General features: G+C 54.7%; 6 protein-coding genes across 6 annotated transcripts; 4 read left to right on the top strand and 2 right to left on the bottom strand.

Moving 5' to 3' along the window:
* Positions 1 to 739: 739 nt before the first annotated feature.
* On the top strand, positions 740 to 1,302 carry CGGC5_v003255 (uncharacterized protein; the record flags this gene model as incomplete). Its single annotated transcript, XM_032020807.1, has 4 exons — positions 740 to 748; positions 814 to 827; positions 898 to 923; positions 986 to 1,302. The coding sequence occupies 4 exons, from the start codon at positions 740 to 742 to the stop codon at positions 1,300 to 1,302; spliced, it is 366 nt and encodes a 121-aa protein (XP_031882269.1).
* Positions 1,303 to 2,105: 803 nt separating this feature from the next.
* CGGC5_v003254 (uncharacterized protein) lies at positions 2,106 to 4,057 on the top strand (the record flags this gene model as incomplete). The annotated part of the gene is made up of 2 exons (XM_066151103.1): positions 2,106 to 2,255; positions 2,390 to 4,057. 2 exons carry the CDS (start codon positions 2,106 to 2,108, stop codon positions 4,055 to 4,057), a joined length of 1,818 nt encoding a protein of 605 aa, XP_066009599.1.
* A 688-nt stretch (positions 4,058 to 4,745) lies between these two features.
* Positions 4,746 to 7,217, bottom strand: PPP2R5D (Serine/threonine-protein phosphatase 2A 56 kDa regulatory subunit delta isoform; the record flags this gene model as incomplete). The annotated part of the gene is made up of 7 exons (XM_066151102.1): positions 4,746 to 4,796; positions 5,020 to 5,353; positions 5,406 to 5,704; positions 5,859 to 6,710; positions 6,764 to 6,813; positions 6,880 to 7,126; positions 7,194 to 7,217. The coding sequence occupies 7 exons, from the start codon at positions 7,215 to 7,217 to the stop codon at positions 4,746 to 4,748; spliced, it is 1,857 nt and encodes a 618-aa protein (XP_066009598.1).
* A 3,065-nt stretch (positions 7,218 to 10,282) lies between these two features.
* sfc1 (Transcription factor tau subunit sfc1) lies at positions 10,283 to 12,434 on the top strand (the record flags this gene model as incomplete). Its single annotated transcript, XM_032020803.1, has 3 exons — positions 10,283 to 10,525; positions 10,589 to 11,003; positions 11,056 to 12,434. The coding sequence occupies 3 exons, from the start codon at positions 10,283 to 10,285 to the stop codon at positions 12,432 to 12,434; spliced, it is 2,037 nt and encodes a 678-aa protein (XP_031882268.1).
* A 323-nt stretch (positions 12,435 to 12,757) lies between these two features.
* On the bottom strand, positions 12,758 to 14,788 carry bcsl1b-3 (putative mitochondrial chaperone BCS1-B; the record flags this gene model as incomplete). The annotated part of the gene is made up of 2 exons (XM_032020802.2): positions 12,758 to 14,191; positions 14,252 to 14,788. The coding sequence occupies 2 exons, from the start codon at positions 14,786 to 14,788 to the stop codon at positions 12,758 to 12,760; spliced, it is 1,971 nt and encodes a 656-aa protein (XP_031882267.2).
* Positions 14,789 to 16,266: 1,478 nt separating this feature from the next.
* CGGC5_v003250 (uncharacterized protein) lies at positions 16,267 to 17,448 on the top strand (the record flags this gene model as incomplete). The annotated part of the gene is made up of 1 exon (XM_032020801.1): positions 16,267 to 17,448. One exon carries the CDS (start codon positions 16,267 to 16,269, stop codon positions 17,446 to 17,448), a length of 1,182 nt encoding a protein of 393 aa, XP_031882262.1.
* Positions 17,449 to 20,704: the final 3,256 nt, after the last annotated feature.

The following is a 20,704-nucleotide window of genomic DNA, read 5'->3' as shown; positions in this document are numbered from 1 at the left end:
CTTGGTACCTGAGTGAATCTACCCAAGACCAGACCCGAAGTAGGTACTTCGTACATGCTGCACACATTGCACAGGCACCAAGTACCGTACACCCAATTGACGGGCATGGAGAGACAGGACCTGGACGCTAATTGTTCCGAAATTAGGCCTACCCGCTGAACACCCGCCAGACTGCCTGATCTGCCGCTCGCTGTAAACACTGCGGCCCCTGTACATCACTTTCGCCCTCGCCGTTGTTGCCCTCCTCCTTCGGCCCAGCTGTCCATCTGCCATCCTCTTCTTACCTAGCTTCTCTCCCCCTTCAACGTTGGTGAGGCGCGACTCTTCTTAGCGTGCTTACCTAATGTAACTGGGAGCTGCCTCCAAAAAGAGTACGTACCTTGTGGCTCAACCGCCTCAAGCCGGCTAAACTCGATTGAGAGCAACCACCACCGCACGCTGCACTCGCCTTCCTGCGCTCTCGCTCGGGGTCCACAAATCGCGTGCACGGCTCAAGGCCAAGCAATCGGGGAGCTCCATTATCAGACCATCCCACTTTACCACAGTGCGTGCTGACTGTTGGACAACTGCTCCGATTGACCAGGTTTAGATCTTCCATTCAAACAACTCCGAACGGCGCAACTTTTTTTTCCTCTTCTCGCTCGCTGCCTACCATTGCGTTCCAGACAAACCTGCCAACCCTTCAGCCCTGCGACAAGATCTGTCCAGCCGATCGTCCACCCCATATTCTGCCGCAAACATGAACACCGTAAGTTGTAGCCTATCCGTCGCATATGGTTTCAAGTCTCTGGCTAACATCATGCCTGATCCCAGGTCAAATCGTTCTGGTACGCTTGACTCGTCGCAAACCATCTCTCGTCCTCCGTCACGCTGACCTTCTCACTCTGTGTTTTGCAGGCTCGGATGGGGCTCTCTCTGTGTTGGTACGTGGTCATTTGAGCATGCCTTGGCCCTCGTACCGTAGCTAACACGCCGACTTATGTAGCCGGCGGAACGGCCTACTACTTCGCCAAGCAGAGCATCAACGCCGACCGCGCAGCCCGCTTTGAAGAGCAGCGCAAGCGCAAGCAGATGGCCCAGTCCATGGAATACGGCGACAACGTCCCCAGTCAGCCCGGTTCCGCATCCACCATGGGCGGAGAGCCGCGCACCGATGCCGCCGGCTCGCCGAGCCAGGAGTCCAGCTCCGACCCCGCCCCGACCCGCCATGCCCCGACCACGGAACAACAAAGAATATTGGAGAAGAGCAAATACGAGAGTAGTACGCCGTTCAAGAGTCCAAAGGGAGACCGCTTCTCGTAGTGGCGCGAAACGTTTGGCGGTGGAAGCAGCCCGACCGGACCCGAGTCTGTGTATTATAATCAACACCCTGGTCGGTTATGGCCGCGGTTTGTATCATTGAGCACGATACGAAAGAATTTACGCCTCTCTACCAATTGACCTCTGGATTATTGTACTTTGAAGGGAGGCCACAGCGGTCATTTCTGTAACTTTAGCAAAAGCGTCTTCTGGACGAGGCCATGATGGCAGACTGTCAATGAATCATTGGACACTAGCCCTACGTCAGCGGTGGTTCTGTCCAACACCAACACAAGCGAGAGGCCTCAGCTGCACAAACAGCTTCAAGCCAGCAAAACCGCTCCATCAATTAAATGAATAAGTAGAAACTTGCCCCTCGATGGCCTATCGCAATAGTCCGCCCCCATGATCCCTCCGAAATCACGGCGCACGCTCCGGCCGCAGGTGTTACCGCATCTTGGCTTCAAGGGTAGCCGGAGGGCTGCCCGCTAAGATAGTGACCTCGTGGCAATCCGCACTGGGCGGCCTGGGTCCCCTAGCACCTTTGCGGAAGAAGCCGCGCAGAACCCCGACTTCCAGCCGACTCACTCCAACAGCTGGATCCAAGTGCTAAGCCACAGTTTTACGCCCTGCGCGGCGCATGCAGCTTTGTGTGCCTGGCCGGCATGAAGCTTTCAGCTCTTTTCTAACAGCTCCCGCTTCGAAGCTTCAACCTCAACATCCCCAACACCACAACTCACCCCCTCACAACAACACATTCGCTGCTCACCTACCTGCGCGCCGGCAGGCATGCGAATCGAAGCGCAATGGCAACACCCGAGCTGGCGATAGCAAAGGCCTCCTTTAGCGCCCTGCTCTTCCGCAAAGAGCCTGTCTCCCTCACGAGGCCGGAGATCGAGACGTTCCACACCCTCCTTCACGATGCGATACACCAGTGCTCGCCCGCCAACGTTCAGGTTTGATGCCCTCTTGAAACGGCCTCTCTCTCCGCGCCATTTTCTTCTCTTCTACGTGTTTCTTGCCGCAAGCATAGCCGTTTCCGTCGTGTCTACATGTCGCAGGTCAACTAAACTCCTGCTGCCTCCTCTAGAAATGCAAGCGATGGATCCTGAAGAATCTGGCGCCCTCGCCGGCGCGTGTCGCCGCTCTTGGCAAATACCTGGCCGCCCTCTCCAAATCCTTCCCAGGCGATGATGCTACCGCCGCCGCCGGCGCTGGTGCTGCGAAGAACAAGACGAAACCCTCCTCCAAGCGCAAGCGTCTGCACATTCTCTACATCCTCAACGACGTTCTCTACCACACCGTCGTGCGGGACAGAGACACGCGCCTCGCGACGGAGCTACAGCCCAGCCTCCCGCCGCTCTTTCACGCTGCCGCCAGCTTCCACAACTGCCCGAAACACATGCGCAAGCTGGACGATCTCCTGTCGCTCTGGGACCAGCAAAAGTATATCTCGACGCACACGATCGCAGACTTGAGGGAGACGGTGAAGGAAGCCCCCCATGGCGGTAAAGTCACCAAGGCTGCTGAGGGCGAGGGCGCGAACAACCAGACAGGGTCGAACCTCGCTGTCAAACCTGCAAAGGACGCGCCATACATGATTCCCTCGATGCACGGAGACCCGAACACGCCTTGGTTCGACCTTCCAGCTGCCAACTGGCTCCCGCATCTTGAGCCAAACTCTACGAAGGCCATGAACCCCAACATGATCAAGCCGCTTCAGCTCGCGCCAGGCCCCGCGGACAAGGCTCTCGCCAAGGCAGTCAAGGACCTTCTCGCGGACGTCGAGAGACTATACTCCAGGTCGGCGGCGCCCCAGCAGCCCGATCAGCAGTCGACGGACCTGAGCGAGATGGGCGAGCGCGTCATCCTCGACGAGATCACGGGCGAGGTCATTGGGGGAGAGACATACTACGGCTGGTCGCGCAACTTCTGCGAGAAGATGAAGCAGCGCAAGAAGGGAAAGCCAGGAGGCGACAGACGCAGCCGTGGCCGATCCAGCTCGCGAAGCCGCTCTCGCAGCTTCTCCCCTGGCCGGTCGAGTGGAAGCAACTCGCCCCCCGCATTCAAGAGGCGCAGGCTCTCGCCGGATTCCAGAAGCCGAAGCCCCAGCCGCAGCCGAAGCCACAGCCGCGATCGGCGACAGAGCCCTCCACGCAAGGGTCGTTACGATTCCAGAGACTACAGCCGATCAAGGTCAAGGTCACGCTCCCGGTCGCGGAGTCCCTACAGATCCCGATCCCGATCTCGTGAGCGAGGAGGCGGGAGAAGAGGCCGCGACGACTCGAGCAGGTCACCACTTCCACCCCACGGCCGCGGCCGGTACAACGACGAGTCGGGCCAGGGCTACAACCAGCCGCAGCCGCCGCCGCCTCCTCCCCCTAATCACCACAGTCCTCCCGCCTTCCAACCGTACCCACCACCACCTCCAAACGCGGCCGGCGGGTTCGGACACTTTCCACCCCCTCCGCCGCCTCAAGGCTTCCAAGGAGCATGGCCGCCTCCCCCTCCACCTACTCATCCTCCCACTGTAGGCTACATCAGCGGGCCTCCGCAGAATTGGGGTGCTCCGCCACCTGGTGCCGGTCTGCCGCCGCCTCCGCCACACATGGGCGGATGGGGGGCACCCGCTCCGCCGCCGCCGCCGCCGCAACAACACAGCCAATACCAGCAACAGCCGCAGTATGGACGCGGCGGTGGTGGGTACAGAGGTCGCGGCAGGGGAGGCTATAACAGAGGCAGAGGAGGCGGGTGGTAAACTTCCCTCTGCTCTTGGACAACTGTAGATTAGACCAGTAGTAGCAAGGCAATGTATAATGTCAACCACGAAGCCGCTCGTCAAACCTCTATCAGCGTACCCAAGTCTAAATGTGACGTCTGACGTCTGTACTCATTCATCGTCTAAGGTAGAAACCAAGGAGGAAAACCCTCATTCCTCACGCCCACTCTGGCGCAACTTTCTTGTCAAGTTCATCCGAGAGAGCCGCAGAAAGAAAAAAGGAGCTTGTCTCCCGAGTTTCGCCTCTGTACGCCGGGGCACCCCATCTTTCTTCCACCCACTCTTGCCTGTCCTCCGTCACCCTCTTCCGACAAAATACGTTTTTGTGTCCTCCCGCGTAGAAAAAAGTAAAGAAGAGTCCCGCGTTTCTTTTCACCTCGACAGCTAAACAGCGGGCGCGGGCGGCTCGATGCCAGTAGTCAAGAAGTCCCGCTCAGGTCTGAGTCTTTGCCGAGGAGAAAGGAAACATAAAAGTGACATCATGAAAATTAAGTATGTTCCGAGGGCGGCGAAGCCCCATCCCTACTAGAGCTTGTGGTCCTCTCTCTCCTGACCCGAAGCGTACCCGGCGGTTATCCTCTGAATCCCTAAGCGCATGCATGATGTTCCCGTTTGGAGTCCTTCAACCCGTTGAAGGCAAATCATTCGGTAATAATGCCAAGGCAGGTCATGACTCCTCAGTCGCCTCGGCTTTCTCCTCGCCGTTTTGTTCCGGGGCCTATATCGGACACTGGTCAATCAAACATTCCAACAAGCACTGAAATTCGGCGACTAAAGCGGGATGCAAGACAATGTTGAGGAACAGGACAGGGTGAGTTTTGTAAAAATAGCAAAACAAAGTTTCAAAGGGTATTGAGAATCCTCAAGCGCAGGTTGACAACCAGACAGAGGCGGGTAATGGCAACAGGGTAAAATCATTTTTGGCTTCGGGTTGATCCTACCGAGTCTTGTTGCTCATGCCGACGTTCCCTGCGGTCGCCATCTTGCAGCTTGAGAGAGTCTAATCGCTTCTGGTTGTCTTCGGTTCCGTCGACTTCATCAACGCGAGAAAGGGAGCCAGCGTGTGCTCTACCTGATGTCGGAGCGCCCGCACCGTTGGCTGACCGTCTCTGGTTGGCCTGATCGGTGATTGACGCCCACTTTCTTTCACGGAGGGCTTCTCTGGCTGCGGCGCTGTTTTGCTGCTCGGTGTAATCGTGGGAGCAGTCGTCGAACAATTGAGGGTTGATCTCCATGAACAGCTTCATGGCGTTATAAACCATGCCGTGAATCGTACTGCAGGAATTAATTAGTACTAGTCGCGCTTGCACTCTGTGGTAATACTCACCGGTTCCAGTGTCCCTTGGAGTTCTCGTATAGAGGCGCAAACATGATGGGCAGGATAATCTCAACGTTATCACTGACCAAGTTGCAGAAGTACTCATTGTTCCAGAAGTAAAGAGCACGCTCAGCAACCTGGAAATGGGGGCTGGCAACCGACTTGGCCAGCTGGTGGAAAAGAGGCTCCTGAACCTTGGCGAATTCAGCCGGGTCCATGACTTCGAAAATGTCTTCGACCTCGTTAAGGAACATAACCTCTTTTGTGCTGTTGACCTTGGGCCAGTAGCGGAGCAGTCCGAGGACAACCTGGTTCGGTTAGCAAGCAACTATGCGAAGCCTCGGATCCAAAACTTGCCTCCTCTGTGAGAGATGCATCTTTCTCAAGGAACTGGACAATGCAGTACGCCAGCTGAGGGTGGTACATGCTGAGACTCTTCACCTTGTGCAAAGGTATCAATACCCGCGTCAAGAAGGTCTTATGCTCCTCCTTCAGCGGCAGAGCGAAACCGTTGATAATAGAGCCCAGAATTTCCAACAATTCAGCAATGCCGTTAAACCTCTCCGTTTCGTATGTGAACTGGAAGAATACGTTGTTGATGGAGCGACGGATGAACGATCTCAGGTTCAGGAACTTGCCATAGATACGGTGAAGCGTCGTCTTGAGGAAGTCTCTCTCGCGCGGGTCCTCCGAGTCAAAGAGCTCCAGCAGCTGCAGCACGAAGCTATGGTCAATGTACGCCTTGGCAATGTTGGTGTTGAAGTCCTGGCTTTCGATAAAGCGCAGGAAGAACTCGTAGACAACCTGGATATGCGGCCAAGCAACCTCCAAGACGGGTTCGTCCTCCTCCGGATCGAAAGCTTCTCCTTGGGGGTTCATCGGGGGCGGAATGGGTCGGAAGAGGTTCTTGGCGAACATTTCGACAACTCTAGGGTACATTGGCTCCGTAATGACTTGGCGGTTATTAGCGACGTAGTCGAGCAGTTCGTGGAGGGCGAGTCGCTTGATCTCCTTGGATTTCATGTCACCACTGGCATCATTGAAGTCAAAAATGACGTTGCACTGGTCAATCTTCTGCATGAAGAGCTCTTGGCGTCGGTTGGGGGGAACTTCGTGGAATCCAGGAAGCTTCTCCAGCTCGCGGTGAGCAGAGATATCGAATCTCGACGAATGCTGTCGCTTGGGTGTTCTGAGGCCCTCGGGCACATCCTTGGGCGTCTGGTGGAGGCGATCGAACATGAGCGACTTGGTGCCCGCTTTCGGAGGCGCGAGATCGTGTGGCATGGTTTCGGCAGCACCAGGGGGCGGGACGTGCTGGAGATAGATTAGCAACAGCTTTGAATGAGCAGTGCCGGTTGAGAACTTACAGGAGCGCTGGGGCTGATGATGACGGTAGGCGGTAGGGTGCCATGGCGAGCTGGAGAACCTCCACCGTTAGCACTTTGGGCCGCTCCCGTGGAGCCAAAGCGATCCGGGGCAGCACCTTGCTGGTTGCTCAATGGCGACGGCTGGTTCGGTTCTCCGCCGTGGGCGCCGGCGTTGTTAGGCGGCAGCGGCTTATTGCGGGAATCGGAGAGGTTTGTCGTCGAGGATGAAGGAGTCGGGTTAGGCGACTGGTTTGCATCGCGGCCTGAGCCGACCGACGAGGGGGATGCAGTCCCATCTTTGGAATCCTTATTCTTCTTGGGCTTATTGGGGTCTTTGTCTTTGCCGCGCGAGAGCTGGGCATGCTGGGACGTCAATAGGGTGTCCAGTATGATGATGAGACTCAGGGGCCGGGTAGCAACGGTGACTTACCACCCTCTGGCTGAAGCGCTTCATTTTGGACGTCACGATGAAGTCCCTCTCGGTGGGGCGACAGAATCGCCCGACTCTTCAGCTAATGTAGCGAGCAGCAGTGAATCGCAATGGACGGAGGTCCAAGGCAGAGAAGGATATATGCTGCGGGCGCAGGATGGTCGGCGTCGGTGGTGGTAAGCAGGGGTGATTTTGGAATCGGCCGGATCGAGTCAATTGTTTGACGTCGAAACGGAATGCAAAGACGAAGGAATCGAAGGGCTATCGCAGCCTCGGTCTCGAGATGGCTTCGATGATGCGCGGCGAACGGAGCGTGCGTGGGTCTCAGCTAAGGGCGAGTTTGGGGTTGGAGCAAGCGCGTCGGCAGATCGATGTCGACGAGACGATGAAGGAGGGCGGTCGCTCGCGAAAGGGCTGGGGTTGGGTTGTCAGGATAGCGTCGCTTCGTGATGGGCAGACAAGGGGAAGCAGCTAGGGGAGCGGGTTGGAGAGAGAGATCGTTGCGACGAGGTTATGCCCCATCAAAAAAACGGCGGAAGAAGAAATGATCGGGCAGCGAAAGGAAGAAAGCCAGATGTTCTGGACAAGAAGCGACGAAGTTGGGGGATGCTCTGGATCGTCGGTAAAGCTGAAGTTGTTTGCGGGGCCCAGGTGTGAAGTGTGAGACGACGACGCGGGACCAGCAGCCGGTCTCCCCTAACGTGCTAGCGGCGGCGGTGAAATATTAAGGTAAGGTCGAAGAGGCACGGTACGGCAAGGCACGGTATGGTATGGCCAGAGGGTTGTCCGGCCCAGAGCACGTCGCCCAGCAGAAGACAGACTCGACAGCTGGAGACGGACGGTCCAGTGATGCGCGGCGGCCAGCCAGGAACAGGCCTCGACGCCGGGGGTTGGCTGGTTGGTTGGGGGGCGGCGGGCGGGCGGCCAGAGATGATGGACAGGGTGAGAGCAATACCTTACAGATTGACGCCCGAAAGCAAGACGAGAGAGAGGGGGCGTTGATGCGGATGTAAGAATACTCGAGCGGTCAAGTCAATGGACGAGAGTTGTAGATTGGAGAGTGTTGTCGAAGGCAAAGTAAGGCAAGGTAGGTAGGTGGTAGGTACGCATTCGCCGGAGGCGAGTTGGAGAGGTGAGAGACGCACAACATCACACACAAACACACACACACACCAAACCACAACTGTCAACACCTCAGCTAATGGAAGGTACCGTACCCAAGGAGTTAGGTAGGTAAGGTGCCTACCTAGGTAAGGTCCAGTATGATGAGGTGGTTGAGTGGAGAGGTCGAGGCTGTGAAGAGGCTCCTTCCAAGGAAGGTTCTGCTTCAACACTGGTCAAGCCCGGGACAGGTGCTCCAACCTCCAGGAGAGATCCCAACTGCAGGAGCGGACCCGACAGCAGCGCACCGGTGGGAGCTGCTGAAGTATGCCTTGAAGTGGGCGGGTGTGGAACGACAGTGGGCTCTGTAACGCCCATCTTTCATGGCTCGGCAGGAGGACACACCACCTACAATTTACAGGGCGCTCGCTGCAAGTCGATCGAACATCTGCCAGCTGCCCGGACACAAGCAGTGAGGTAAGGTAAGGTAAGGTAAGGCACACGCGGGCAGGCAACGGGAGCCAAGGAGGGACGGATGGGGAAAGGGGGTGTTGACGGATGGCACCTCGCTGATTGGCACTGGCACGGGCACTGGTTCTGGCACTTGCATTGCACCTGGTGGAAGGGACCTGACTGCGACCGTGACCTCTGCACGGGCCCGATCAGCGAATACGACAGCTTTTGATTGGCTGGTGATCGTCTTAGGTAAGATAAGGCCCGCGACCCCTCCATGCTCCTGCCTCTCTCCTCGACATTGATGTGGATTGCCTGTCGACATTCGCTGTCTGCGACTGGACGAGCGAAGCTGGACCCTGGAGCTCAATTTCTTTTGTCGGCAGGAGGGTTTATCCGGGAGGTTTCTGCCCTCCCGTCCCGTCCAGATCGAGGTCCGGCCTGGGATTCTTAGCCCCCACATGTGATCTCCATACCTACACAGCAAACCTGCATCTCCTGACGGCACAATGCAGCTGCAGGGCCGATGTTTACTGACTTCACTCAGTCATCACTTCGGTATTTTGAAGTGAATTTCCATCAGGAGATGGCTTTATTCCAAAATACACTCGACTAAAGCAAGGACTGCGAACTTACCTCATACCTTACCTCAGCAGCGTACATGCATACGCAGCCGTTGCTTGTACCGTGCCAATGAACACACGCACTGTATTTTGATTGCTGCAGGTCCCTGGCAGCCGCTGCAAGGGCCTTCTTTGGGCTCAATGCCTCCAAACAATGTGGGCATCATCACATCACCCTGGGTCCAAGCTATCACAGAACAGGAGCGTCCCAGGTCTTCGGGAACGGGTTCAACATGGGACGACTTGATCTGCTGAGGATTCTGAAACACGAATGCGCCAGTCTCCATTCCTCTGATACTGTGTCTTGCTGGAACAAGAGTCACTAGTGAATCCGGATGAGATAGAGTCGCGTGCGTACCATACCTTCTCGGTGTATGTCAATCACAGATTTACCAACACAGCCTGTCCTGTTCTCATCCAATCTGTGCATTGTAGTATTGTAGCCTTGTCTCTGCTGTAGCTAACTTTTTGTCGTCCTGGCTCATAATCAACAGGCATACAATTGTTTTGAAAGGATTCGCCAGATGACTGCCTCATGATGCTAGTGAAGAGATCCTCAGCAAGTTTACCCGTACAGTTCGGACACTGTACTGCGCTACAGCCACTCACCTAGCACCTGCCTCAGGTCGTGCTACATCTCGCACCGTGCATCAATCGAGAATCTCAGTTGCTCAGAACAGCAGGTAAAATTCCAGTCAAACGACGTATCACTGAGCTCAACGCGGCGACATCCGCAAATCGTCGCAACTCCACCTTCGTCAACTAGTCGCCCTAAGACTTGCGGTCTCAGATAACCTGTTTCATTATCCTAGGCCACCTACAGCCAATCGAAGATTATCCCACAGCAAACGGCTGGGCAACCGCCCGCAAGGCCAAGGCGTCTTAGAAGACGGCCGCACGGAAATCATCACCATGGACACCGAAGACGAACACATGAATGACGGCACAGAGAATGACAAGCTTGCAGAAGATGTCCAGGAAGATGGGAATGAGCCGCAAGAGGAATCTTCAACCGCTCAGAATCGACATGACAGCAACTCAGCGCCCCGGTTCCCCATCCCCAAACGGTCCATGGGTGCCGTGGAGATTCCCATGATCGTCATGAATCTGGACAGAGCAGAGAAGGCCTTTGGAAGCATTTCGTCGTTCCAGAATGTGCGTAGATTTCGGCAATGACTGGAAAATCCAACCTACCCGGCGGTACTGACAGCCTGCCAGATCCTCGACACTGAGCGGAATACAATCCCCTTCTATCTCAATCCCGAGAGCCCATTCCGCAGGCCAATCATGTCACATAGTGCTACAAGTCACAATGTCGTTCTGAAGGTGACCGTGCCGAAGCGGACCGGCAGGAAACGCAAGAGGGGTACGGACGGGCCGTGGGAAGGTGAGGTCGAAATGACCGATGCGCCCCGGTCCAGATCACCACGCGAGCAGATCTGCTCTAAGTCGCGGCTGGACAATCCGAAGGTCCTGCGGCGGAAAATGCAAGATAATGTCGACAATTACGACGTGGAGGCCGTCGGCGTCATCAAGCACACTCACCGGTTCCGCGGTATGGCAGATTTCCACTGGAGCCTGAAAGAGTCTCCTTTCATTTCGAGATTCATGGATCAGGTTATGCCCGGCGACAGTGAGTCTGCCTGCGGACTGCAATGTTGGAAACACACTGACAGCTATACCAGTCACTCAAATGAGGAACTTCCAATTCGTCGACGGCGTCGACAAAGGACCAAACGTGGATATCGTCCCTCCACCAGTGTGGACGCCAATGACGCTCCCATTCATCTACAACTACTCACAGAATCCCTACGTACGATCTGAGCTCGACCACGCCGGACAGACAAAGCTCATTAATACCCAACTACCAACTCTTATTGGCTACTTCTTGAAGGCAGATCAGTACCCCATCCCAACAGGCCCGCAAATGCCATATGACGGAACCGACGAGGAGGTGACCACCTGCATAGCCAAGATGGAAGAAGCCATGGAGGAACGACCTATTTGGACACGTCGCTCCCTCCTCAATAAACTCGGCTCCATCGTTCGAAACGCCAACGTCATGAAGCGGTGCGTCGGCTACGTCGGGTATCAGTTCCGCGGTGGACCCTGGCGCGACGCCATCATCAAGTACGGCATCGACCCGCGCACCGACCCGGCCTACAAAACCTACCAGACCATGATCTTCAATATGCGCAAGCTTCAGGCTGGCCACATTGGCGAGACGTGGCACGCCATCCGCAGCCTGCGTACGGAGCAGCGCCAGCCCCAGGGCGACAACCACGAAAGCCACATCTTTGACGGGAAGTCCTACTGGACCGACGGCAAGGTCTGGCAGATTTGCGACATCACGGACCCGTTGATCGCCAAGATGTTCGCCACGGCACCGCAGCGGTCAGAGGTCGACATCTACAACAGCGGCTGGTACCACCAGGGCACTTGGGCAAAGGTCAAGGGGATCATGAAGACCAAGATGATCGCCATCCAGTTTGGCCGCAAGCTCAAGGACGAGGACTTCGCCGGCATCTTTGACGTCCGTGATACGACTCCGCCGCCCGGGTCGTCGAGCGTGCACATCCCCCTGCCGGACCTGGAGCTCACCGATGCCGAGAAGCGGGTGCTCTACGGCAGACGATTCAAGGAGCCCAAGAAGAAGAGGAAAGGAACTGCCTATCGCGTCACGAAAGCTAACGGACCTCGGAGTGTTGCAGCTGCGGCTGCCATGGGTGCGGGAGAGGAGACCCCCGACGCGGAGCAGGGGGTTCAGGACGAACTCATGTCGCTTGCGGGAGACGACAGTCTTGATGATGAAGACGATGAGGACGACGGCTTCGGTCAAGAAGACGAAGGGTTTGCGCCTGGTCCTGGCTTGGAAGGCGAAGCAGAGGAGGGTTATGCGGAAGAAGAGTACGACGATGCAGAGACGTATGAATACGGCGAGGAAGGCGAAGGATACGAGACATACTATGATGAAGGAGATGAACTGCCTGAGCAGACAGAGCCTCCGCGTTACCACGTTGACGAGACTCGAGCTGAAGGGGCTTACCCCTCTGCGCCGTTATAATGAGTCTCAGTCTTCTGCAAATCATCAAACAGTCTTCCGAATCGGACAACCAACTAAAATCTGTTTATCACATCACTACCTACATCAAGCCACACACAACACACGACCCAATATCAAGGGGTCAGAATTATTATTGCCTAATTTGATGTTTTCATTCTGCGACTCAAACCAAACCATGCCTCGGGAGTATCTTGTTTATGCCCATGCCACATCAAACAGTATGAAAAAATGACTAATTATAAGAGTATAGTCCACCAGCCGGTGACGAGGGGACGTGGCGTTGGATATGGATTCCAACGTCCATCATAAAACGTATTCGAGTCTCACTGCACCTTGAGCACCTTGGTCTTGCTCTCCTTCTGCAAGCGCATCCCCTCAACCCATTCCGCCGTCTCCTTCAGGGCCCGCCGCGGGTCCTTCTTCCGCTTCAGCAAGAACCCCTGGATCTCAGCCGGACTGAACAGCCCGTCGGGAATGAGGGCGCCAAACTCGCCCGCGATCCGACCCAGCTCCTCCGCATCGAACAAGCGCTTCTTCTCCGCCTCCTGCGCCGCCGGAGCAGTAGCAGCCGCAGTCGCAGCTTCGCCCTGTCCGAAGGAAGTCCGCACAGGCGAAGGGGTGGACGACCCAGACACCGAGGCGGACGACGAGCCGTTCATCTTGACGATGCTCGGCCCGGGGTGCGAGGGCGGCGCGACGTGCCCGTCGACGCGCTTGGCGGGCACCGCGCCGTCGGCCTCGTACATGCGCTGGAACAGCTCCGTCGCCTGCGCCGGGGTGGCGTTGGTGAAGCCGACCTGCAGGTCGACGCGGCCGGGGCGGATGAGGGCTTCGTCGAGCGACTCGGGCTTGTTGGTCGTCATGACGAGGATGCGGCCCTCCTGCGAGGCGACGCCGTCGATGGCGTTGAGGAGGCCCGAGAGGGAGATGCCCTTCTTGTCGTCCTTGGCCTCCTTCTTCAGCGCGCGGGCGAGGTCTGAGACTTTCCAGTCGTCTTTCGTCTGTCTCCTACTCGGCCGGTCTCCTTTTTTGGTGGTGCTTTCGCCGTCCTTGGCGGTGTCGTCTTTGTCCTTGTCGTCTTTGGACTCAGGTTCTGGGTTGGCATCTTCGGGTTCTTCGTCTCCACGACTCAGACCAGCGGTATCGATATCCTCCAGCAGGACAACGCAGCGACGGGGCAGAGAGTTGAAAAGCGTGCCGAGATCTTCTTCCGTCAATGTCGGTTCAAGCAGCGAGATGACGAAGATATCCAGGCCAAAGACACCAGCCAAAGCAAAGGACAGCGACGTCTTTCCTGTTCCCGGGGGCCCATAGAATAGGTACCCGCGACGAAGGGGGATACCGCGGTTAGCATACCAGCGAGGGGTGGCCGGGTGGAGATACTCGTTCATGTCGGCGAGGACTTGGCCCTTCTGCTTGGGGTCGAGGACAACGGTGCGCATGGGGCGGACGGGGCGGTTGGCCACCTGAGACCAGTTATAGCGGCCTCCATACCTGCGCATCGGCTGCGGACTCGGGCGTTTGATGGTTGTGCGAGCATAGTGATCTGAGTAGAAGAACTCTTTTACAAAGCGAAGCAGCTCCTTGATGGGCGCCGGGTCCCGGCCGAAACAGGAGATGATGAGGTCTTCCTCTTTCCTAAAGGTTCCGTAAGCTTCCTGGCCGTCGAAGACATTCTGCTGCTTGCGGTGTAGTCTGAAGTAGCGGCCCTTGAACCAGAAACCGTGTACACCAACCGCCGGTACATATCTTGGAAGCTAAACACAGGTTTAGTACGGGCTGCCTGACAACATAGGAAGGGGGTTTGTTGAACTTACAGCTTTGGCTTCCTGGTTAGAAAAGTTGAGATACTCGGCTTCTCCGTCACCACTCCCTGTTATCCTGATCGTCTGAAGTGCCTCAAGCTCCTCCTCCTCCTCCCACGCCGTCTTGCTCACAGTCTCCGCGGTCAACGACCGCGAGCTCGCCATCAGGGGCTGCAGTGCGAGCCACTTCATCATGTGCGCGTAGATCTCGTCGGTGCTCTGGACGTGGATCGAACTCATAAAGTTGTCCTGGATGACTCGGAAGATGGCACCGTACACTTGCCGGGCGACCCTATTTGCGGCCCAGATGAAACCCGCCAACGTCAGGATGAGCGTCGGGTCGATGCCCAGATGGGACCCGATCATCTGGTAGAGGAACATGAGAGACCGGACGACCGGGTTGAACTGGCCGCCCAGCATGGGCAGAAGGCTCTCCATCATCTTCTTGCTGTCGCCCGAGTAGGACTTTCCGCCGGTCATGTTCTCGGCCATGGCGGAGAAGTTGCCTTTGAACAACGTTGCGAAGTCCATTTTGCCCAAGTCCATCATCTTGCGACCAAGTTGCAATGACGTCGGCTGGAGTAGTGGAAGAGGTTGGATGAGGCTCTTGTAGGTTATATTTATATGAGTCCTTCAATCCAAGGCAGCAGTTGAGGCGACTTCAAAGACGACCTTAGTTCGGACGACGTTTGGAAGCAACGGAGGCAACCAAGACAACTTGGGAGCAACGCGTTCAGGCTGCGCAAGTGTTCCTGCCTAACCAACACCAATGAAGACAGAAAGGCTAACAATTACTCAAAAGAAAGTACTATGCATGACACAATCGAATAAGAAGTACGCCACACAGCCTTGTAAGCTGATGAGTGGGTTCGGAATGAGTCTTCGACTACTGCGTAGAAGCAGGCAGGCTAATTCGTAGGAGTGGGTAATTGAGAACTGCCTGGGTGGCGAATCGGTTAGAAGAGGGCGATGCAGAGACCCTCATAAAAGTTTGCCTCGTGACTATAAGCCCCGGATGAACGAGCGGAAATCAGTGGTGGACGCGGCCAACGTCATCAGCAGCTCACTAAAGATGCAGTGTAGTTCCCGTCTCGGAATCGCCTTCGATTGGACTCGCTATTCGGAGTGCCTATCATTCTCGGATGAGTGAGAAAACAAAACCGCACGCAGATTCGTACTTCCATTCGGCTGCAGTAACCAATGAATTATAGCCCAGGGATGCGCTCGATAACCAAGCGGATGACGAGTTCGCATGTGAGTCATCGAGGCGTTCGCGGTCTAGATCCGAGAGGCAAGTAGATCCGTCGCCCCCCAGTTGGTTGACACAGCAAGTGAGGCTGATTTGATTGAACAATGTGGCAATCGGGTCCGAGGCAGGCTGTCCATTTTCTTACGCCGAGCCGAGTTGAACAATCATGTCTGCCAGTCAAACCACGAAAGTGCACATATGTCAACGGGCTCGGGGAGGCGAAAAGTGATGGGTGGGTGCCGCACCCGTTGGGAAAAAGAAACGATAATGCATCCATGGATATTACCCCACCAATACCCCGCTGTATCGTTACTGACCGCCGCCTCACCGATTTCTTACAGGCTGGCAGAGCCCCCGGCAGACGACAACCGACGCCTGTTCGGCCCCGGAAGCGGCCGAGTGGTGGCTTCGGCTCCGTGACTACTAAGCTGGCTTTCAACCACCAGTAAGTGTTGAAGCGATATCTAGCAAACTGGGTTTCAGACACCGAAAGTCTTGATGAAATATAGAGCTGGGATTTGCATGGATTCTCTCCTGCACCTGGCTGGTTAGGTTCCATTACGGTGTGGTCAAACAGGTCGCAGATAGCTTCAAAGTTTTGCGGGTTCACAATGGTGATTTCCTTTCTCCGAAAACGCAGGCGCTGGTATATCACGATGCCTTCTCTCTTTCTTTATGCCACTTAGATCTTTGCATTTATCCACACATCTCATATAATAACAACATTCTAAAAACAAAAGTACCTTACCAAAAGGATCAGCTAAACACAGTCACAGTCATGTCTACCACCACAACCACGACGGAGACAATGAGAGTAGAGGTGGGCTCGATCCCCTACTACATGGATCAACCCAAATCATCCAAATTGGGTATTCTCGATATGCCATGCGAGATTCGACTGGAGGTGTATCGTCATCTCTTGGTCCGGAAAAAGCCTATACGCCCACGCCAGCTCACCCCTGACGAGATCCCCATCACCCCTGGCGAGTTCCTCAAGCGCAGCATCATTTTTACATGCAAGAAGATCTCCCAAGAGGCCATTGAAGTCCTCTATCGGGAAAACACTTTTGCCTTTGGGCCAGGCCTTTACACCAAGTACACCACGACGTGGGGCCCACCCTCCGCCCCGCCAACGAAAGCGCCCAAGGCAGCGGTCCTCACAGGCAAAATAGAAAACGGGGAAGATAGAGCAGCCAAGAGACTTTCCAGAGAATCCGCCAGAGCAAAGAGAGAAGCCGCCAAAGCAGATACTCGCTGGAGAGGCCAGCCCGAGCCCAAGCCCTCGATCTCGATCAAAAGCGACATGGAGTTCTTCTTCAACCACGCCAGCAGCGCCAACGTCAGTGTCATCCGTCGCGTCCTTCTGAGAGGCTTCCCCTGGTCGGCGTGGCAAGACAAGAAGCCCTTGAGCAATAACGTGAAGCCGATCGTCACCCACCTCCAACGGTTCTCCCACGGTCTCGACTCTGTGGAGATTGATATGCCCGACGACACCGCGGTGAGCTTGCGCGGGGCAATGAAAAAGTCGAATCAGTCACGAGCTCCAGAAGACCCCCAAATTCTCGAGGATGCCTTTCACGAGGATCGGAAAATGCCGAAGGGTACTGACCCCGAAGACGAAGTTTACGCGTTCCTCGCTGCCGTCTACGCCACGATGGGAAGAATTAAGGGCATCAGGTCACTCTCTGTCAAGATGACGCCTCTTTCCAAGGACGCGGATCGCAAACAAATCTCGATGAGGAGTATCTTGAAGTTTTGCGGATGGATCAAAGTGAGCGAGCCTTCCAAGATCGACACTACTCATCCGTTGCTTCCTTGGATAGAAGAGGAGCTTGGTGTCGACTTGAGGGTTCGCGAGTGCTTGCCTGAGGATCTGTACAAGTTGTTGCACCACAAAGAATACATCTATAAGAAGCACGGAGTTTCTTTGCCGAACTGGTCATCCAAAAATGGTTGTTAGGCTGTAATTCGAGGAACCGCGAGAGTTGTCCTGGGGATTGCTCAAGATGTTGCAACACAAATAGTGTGTATACTACGGAGATGACGGAATCGATCTATATAGATGTTCGTACATACATGCTTCTTAAGCTTTTTGGATTACGGATTCGGATGACAGACATATTATATTGCTTAGGTTATCTGTTAACTTTCAAATGTTGAAGAACGCTTCATTTCATCGACGACAACCTTCCCCTTCTATCTTTTAAAGCCGATGTGTAGTCCAAATTTGAATTTTGTCCGAGCTTCTAGCACAAGTAGCCTGAGATTGCGGTTTGGATGACTTCCATGAGTGAATCCGATATAAGATCGTGTCCTGTGCCACGCCCCAGCAGGGTATTGACGTAAGTTCGGTTTTTCGGATCGCCTGGCACCGCCATCAAACCCAGTGAGGTTCTCAAACAGTTAAAATTTTACATGAAAGTCGGTGAGATAAGTTTTCTTGCATACCTTGTCCATTTTCCAGTTCTATACGCTTCTATGAGCATGTCACGACCGTCCTCTAGGCAATATCACGGGCGTCAAGATGGTTAGATCTTTTCCAGGATTCATTTCCTATGACCTTGTCGAAGATATTGTCGCAATCGCCTGTTGTATTTTCTGTTGCCCCTGCGTGGCTGTTTATTGTCTCTTACCTGACCGCTGGTCTCATCCATCCTTCTACGAATCACCGGAAGAGACGGAGCGAAAAGCACTCAAGAAAGCACTCAAGAAGAGGAACGAACTGAAACGGATCAGGAAGAAGGAAGATGAAGCGCTAAGGAGGAAGTTTCGAGGGACGAAAGAAGTTTCAGACTCTTGGAGCTACCTGTAGAGCTTCGAAAGCGAATCTACGAGCTAGTTCTCGTCCGCCCTGGTTTCTACCGACCGATCTTAACAAAGTTCGCCGATCGCAGCGAGCGCGACTCCAGGTCTATTCTATTCACCTGCAAGGGGGTTCACGAAGAAGCCTACGTCATATTCTTTTCGAAAAACCGATTTGCTTTGGCCTCGGCTGGCCCCCAACCTATCCCCTATCGCATCCAGGTACAGGATTTCGTCCGCACGATCGGGGCCATCAATGCGAGTCTCATCCGCCACGTTCGTCTGGAGGGATTCCCATGGAGGTATTGTTCTTATAAGCCCCAGGTGAGCGACTTAAGGCGCATCTCATGCGTTGCGAATTTGATCTGGAGGTATTCAAAGGAGGCCTCGAATCTCTTCAAATTCACATGGCCAGAAGAGCTTCTTGCGATTTGACCTGCGCTGGGACACTTCATACCTTTGAATCATTGCACTTTGTCAAATCCGACGTGGAAAAGAGACCATACATCAGAAGCTTCTCGATCTGGTTCTCGAGAGATCCGGACTGTCGCTTTGACGAGCAAAGTAGAACATCGATGGCGGCCTGTGGATGGATCATACAGCAGGCGGACGAAGTTGACGATGATACACATACAACAAGAACATCCATCATCGACTTCTTTCGTCTGGAACGGGATGAGCATCCAGTAAAAGATTCAGGATGCATCGGAAAGACACATCGTCATCCCTGGTACATCTGAACAAAGTACTCTCGAGACGCCAAGTGGGAGGAAGAAACTGTACAGCTCGCTCATGTTGCGCGCGAGTTCGCGATCTCGAGGCTTCTTGTTGCCTTTGGCCCCCCCGGGCAATACAAATGCATTTACGCTCTTACTTGATCTAGTAAGATCTCACAGTCTGCCGCACATTATACGTTAGGTTTCACGAGAAAGAATGGGGGTCAAGACTACGTAGCTCGGTTCATAGCAGCTTTGCCAGATTGCACACATGGTCGAGCTCAATACCATCACACATCAACAGGCCGTCTCAGTGCTCCTCTTCTGACAATACCCATTACTGATACAGTTGGCCAATATAATTGAAAGGCTTTCGTTGAGCATACTTGTTGAGGCCTTCAATCTTGAGAAGCAGCTGCGCTGAGGTCCAGGTGTTTGTCCCTGAAAGCCTGCCACCTCTTTAACCATATGGTACATATCTGGTGCGAGGTACGCTGGTCAGTCCGGTTGAGAATGACCAAGGCCACAATGATAGCCCCTTAGACAGGTAATCATGCTCCAATTTTTGATACATGTTTAAGCCTTGCTGCAATCACGAAACCTGGTTCAGAACCGACGTAGACCACAAACACATTGTCTAAATCACAATGACGCATGTATATGTTTGCTGAAAACGCTCGCAGATTTCTCTGAGACACGATATGCAACCATCGTTTCGTTGAGTCTTGAACCTGTTGCTCTCGGTGATATCACAGAAGGTTGATAAACCGCCGCCGTCGCCACCCTGCCTCCGTTGTAGCCGGATTGGACCACAGTCCAGACCACGCATATTTCTTTTTTTGCGAGATCGTCCTCGGGGAATTTTTGCAGATGTCGAAACAACGTCAGTCGACGAGAAAGAAACGAGCCTATCTGTGCTAGACGACGGTAGTCTCAAAGAGCCCCCAACAATCCCGGTCAACTCAAAACCAACACCTCCGCTCCACCACGAACCAACCAAATGACACCCATTCTTATTTCAATACATGCACATCACCAAACCAACTAAGCTTCTTAGAACGATGCAACGATAACCCACATCATCGGCCGTTTTCCAAAAAAGACACTCATCTTTCTCAAACACAACCCTTCATTTTTTCACTCTGACACGCCCCCCATACCCCCTCCCCTTGCCTCTCCCACCAGGTCGGGAACCACTCAAAAGGCCTCCACATCCCGTCGAGGAGCCATCCCCGTCTCAAATCACCAACCGACCCCCGCTGGCGCCGTTTCTCCATCTACATAAGACTCCGTTAATCTCCCACATTTTCGTCTCCCTTTGCGTCTCGGAAACCGACGCCAACGCGTCGACTTACGTAGGCAGAAAGGGCCTCCTACGGTTTTGGTTTTTCCAAGACACGCATTGCGCATACGCAAACGGCCTCACATCCAGCACAGGCGGACCAAGACACCAAAAACTGAACCCCAAACCCACCGACGTCCACCGTCCACCGACCACTGTCACCACTCTTTCTCGCCTCTCCTGAGGATCAAACGGCTCATGAGGGTCTGAAAGTCTCGCAACTCCAGAAAAAGAAGCAATGAAAATGTTCCGAATGGAAGAAGCATCTACCTTCCGGCCGAGAAACGCCATGACCTCTGCGATCACCCATCTGCCCGGGTCTAGCAAGCAAGCAAACGTGTTAGTCGGCGCCGGGT

Source organism: Colletotrichum fructicola (assembly GCF_000319635.2).
Source record: "Colletotrichum fructicola Nara gc5 chromosome Unknown KSG_Nara_v1_contig02, whole genome shotgun sequence".
In the NCBI taxonomy this organism is placed as follows: Eukaryota; Fungi; Ascomycota; class Sordariomycetes; order Glomerellales; family Glomerellaceae; genus Colletotrichum; species Colletotrichum fructicola.
This window is presented reverse-complemented; position numbering and strand designations above follow the sequence as displayed.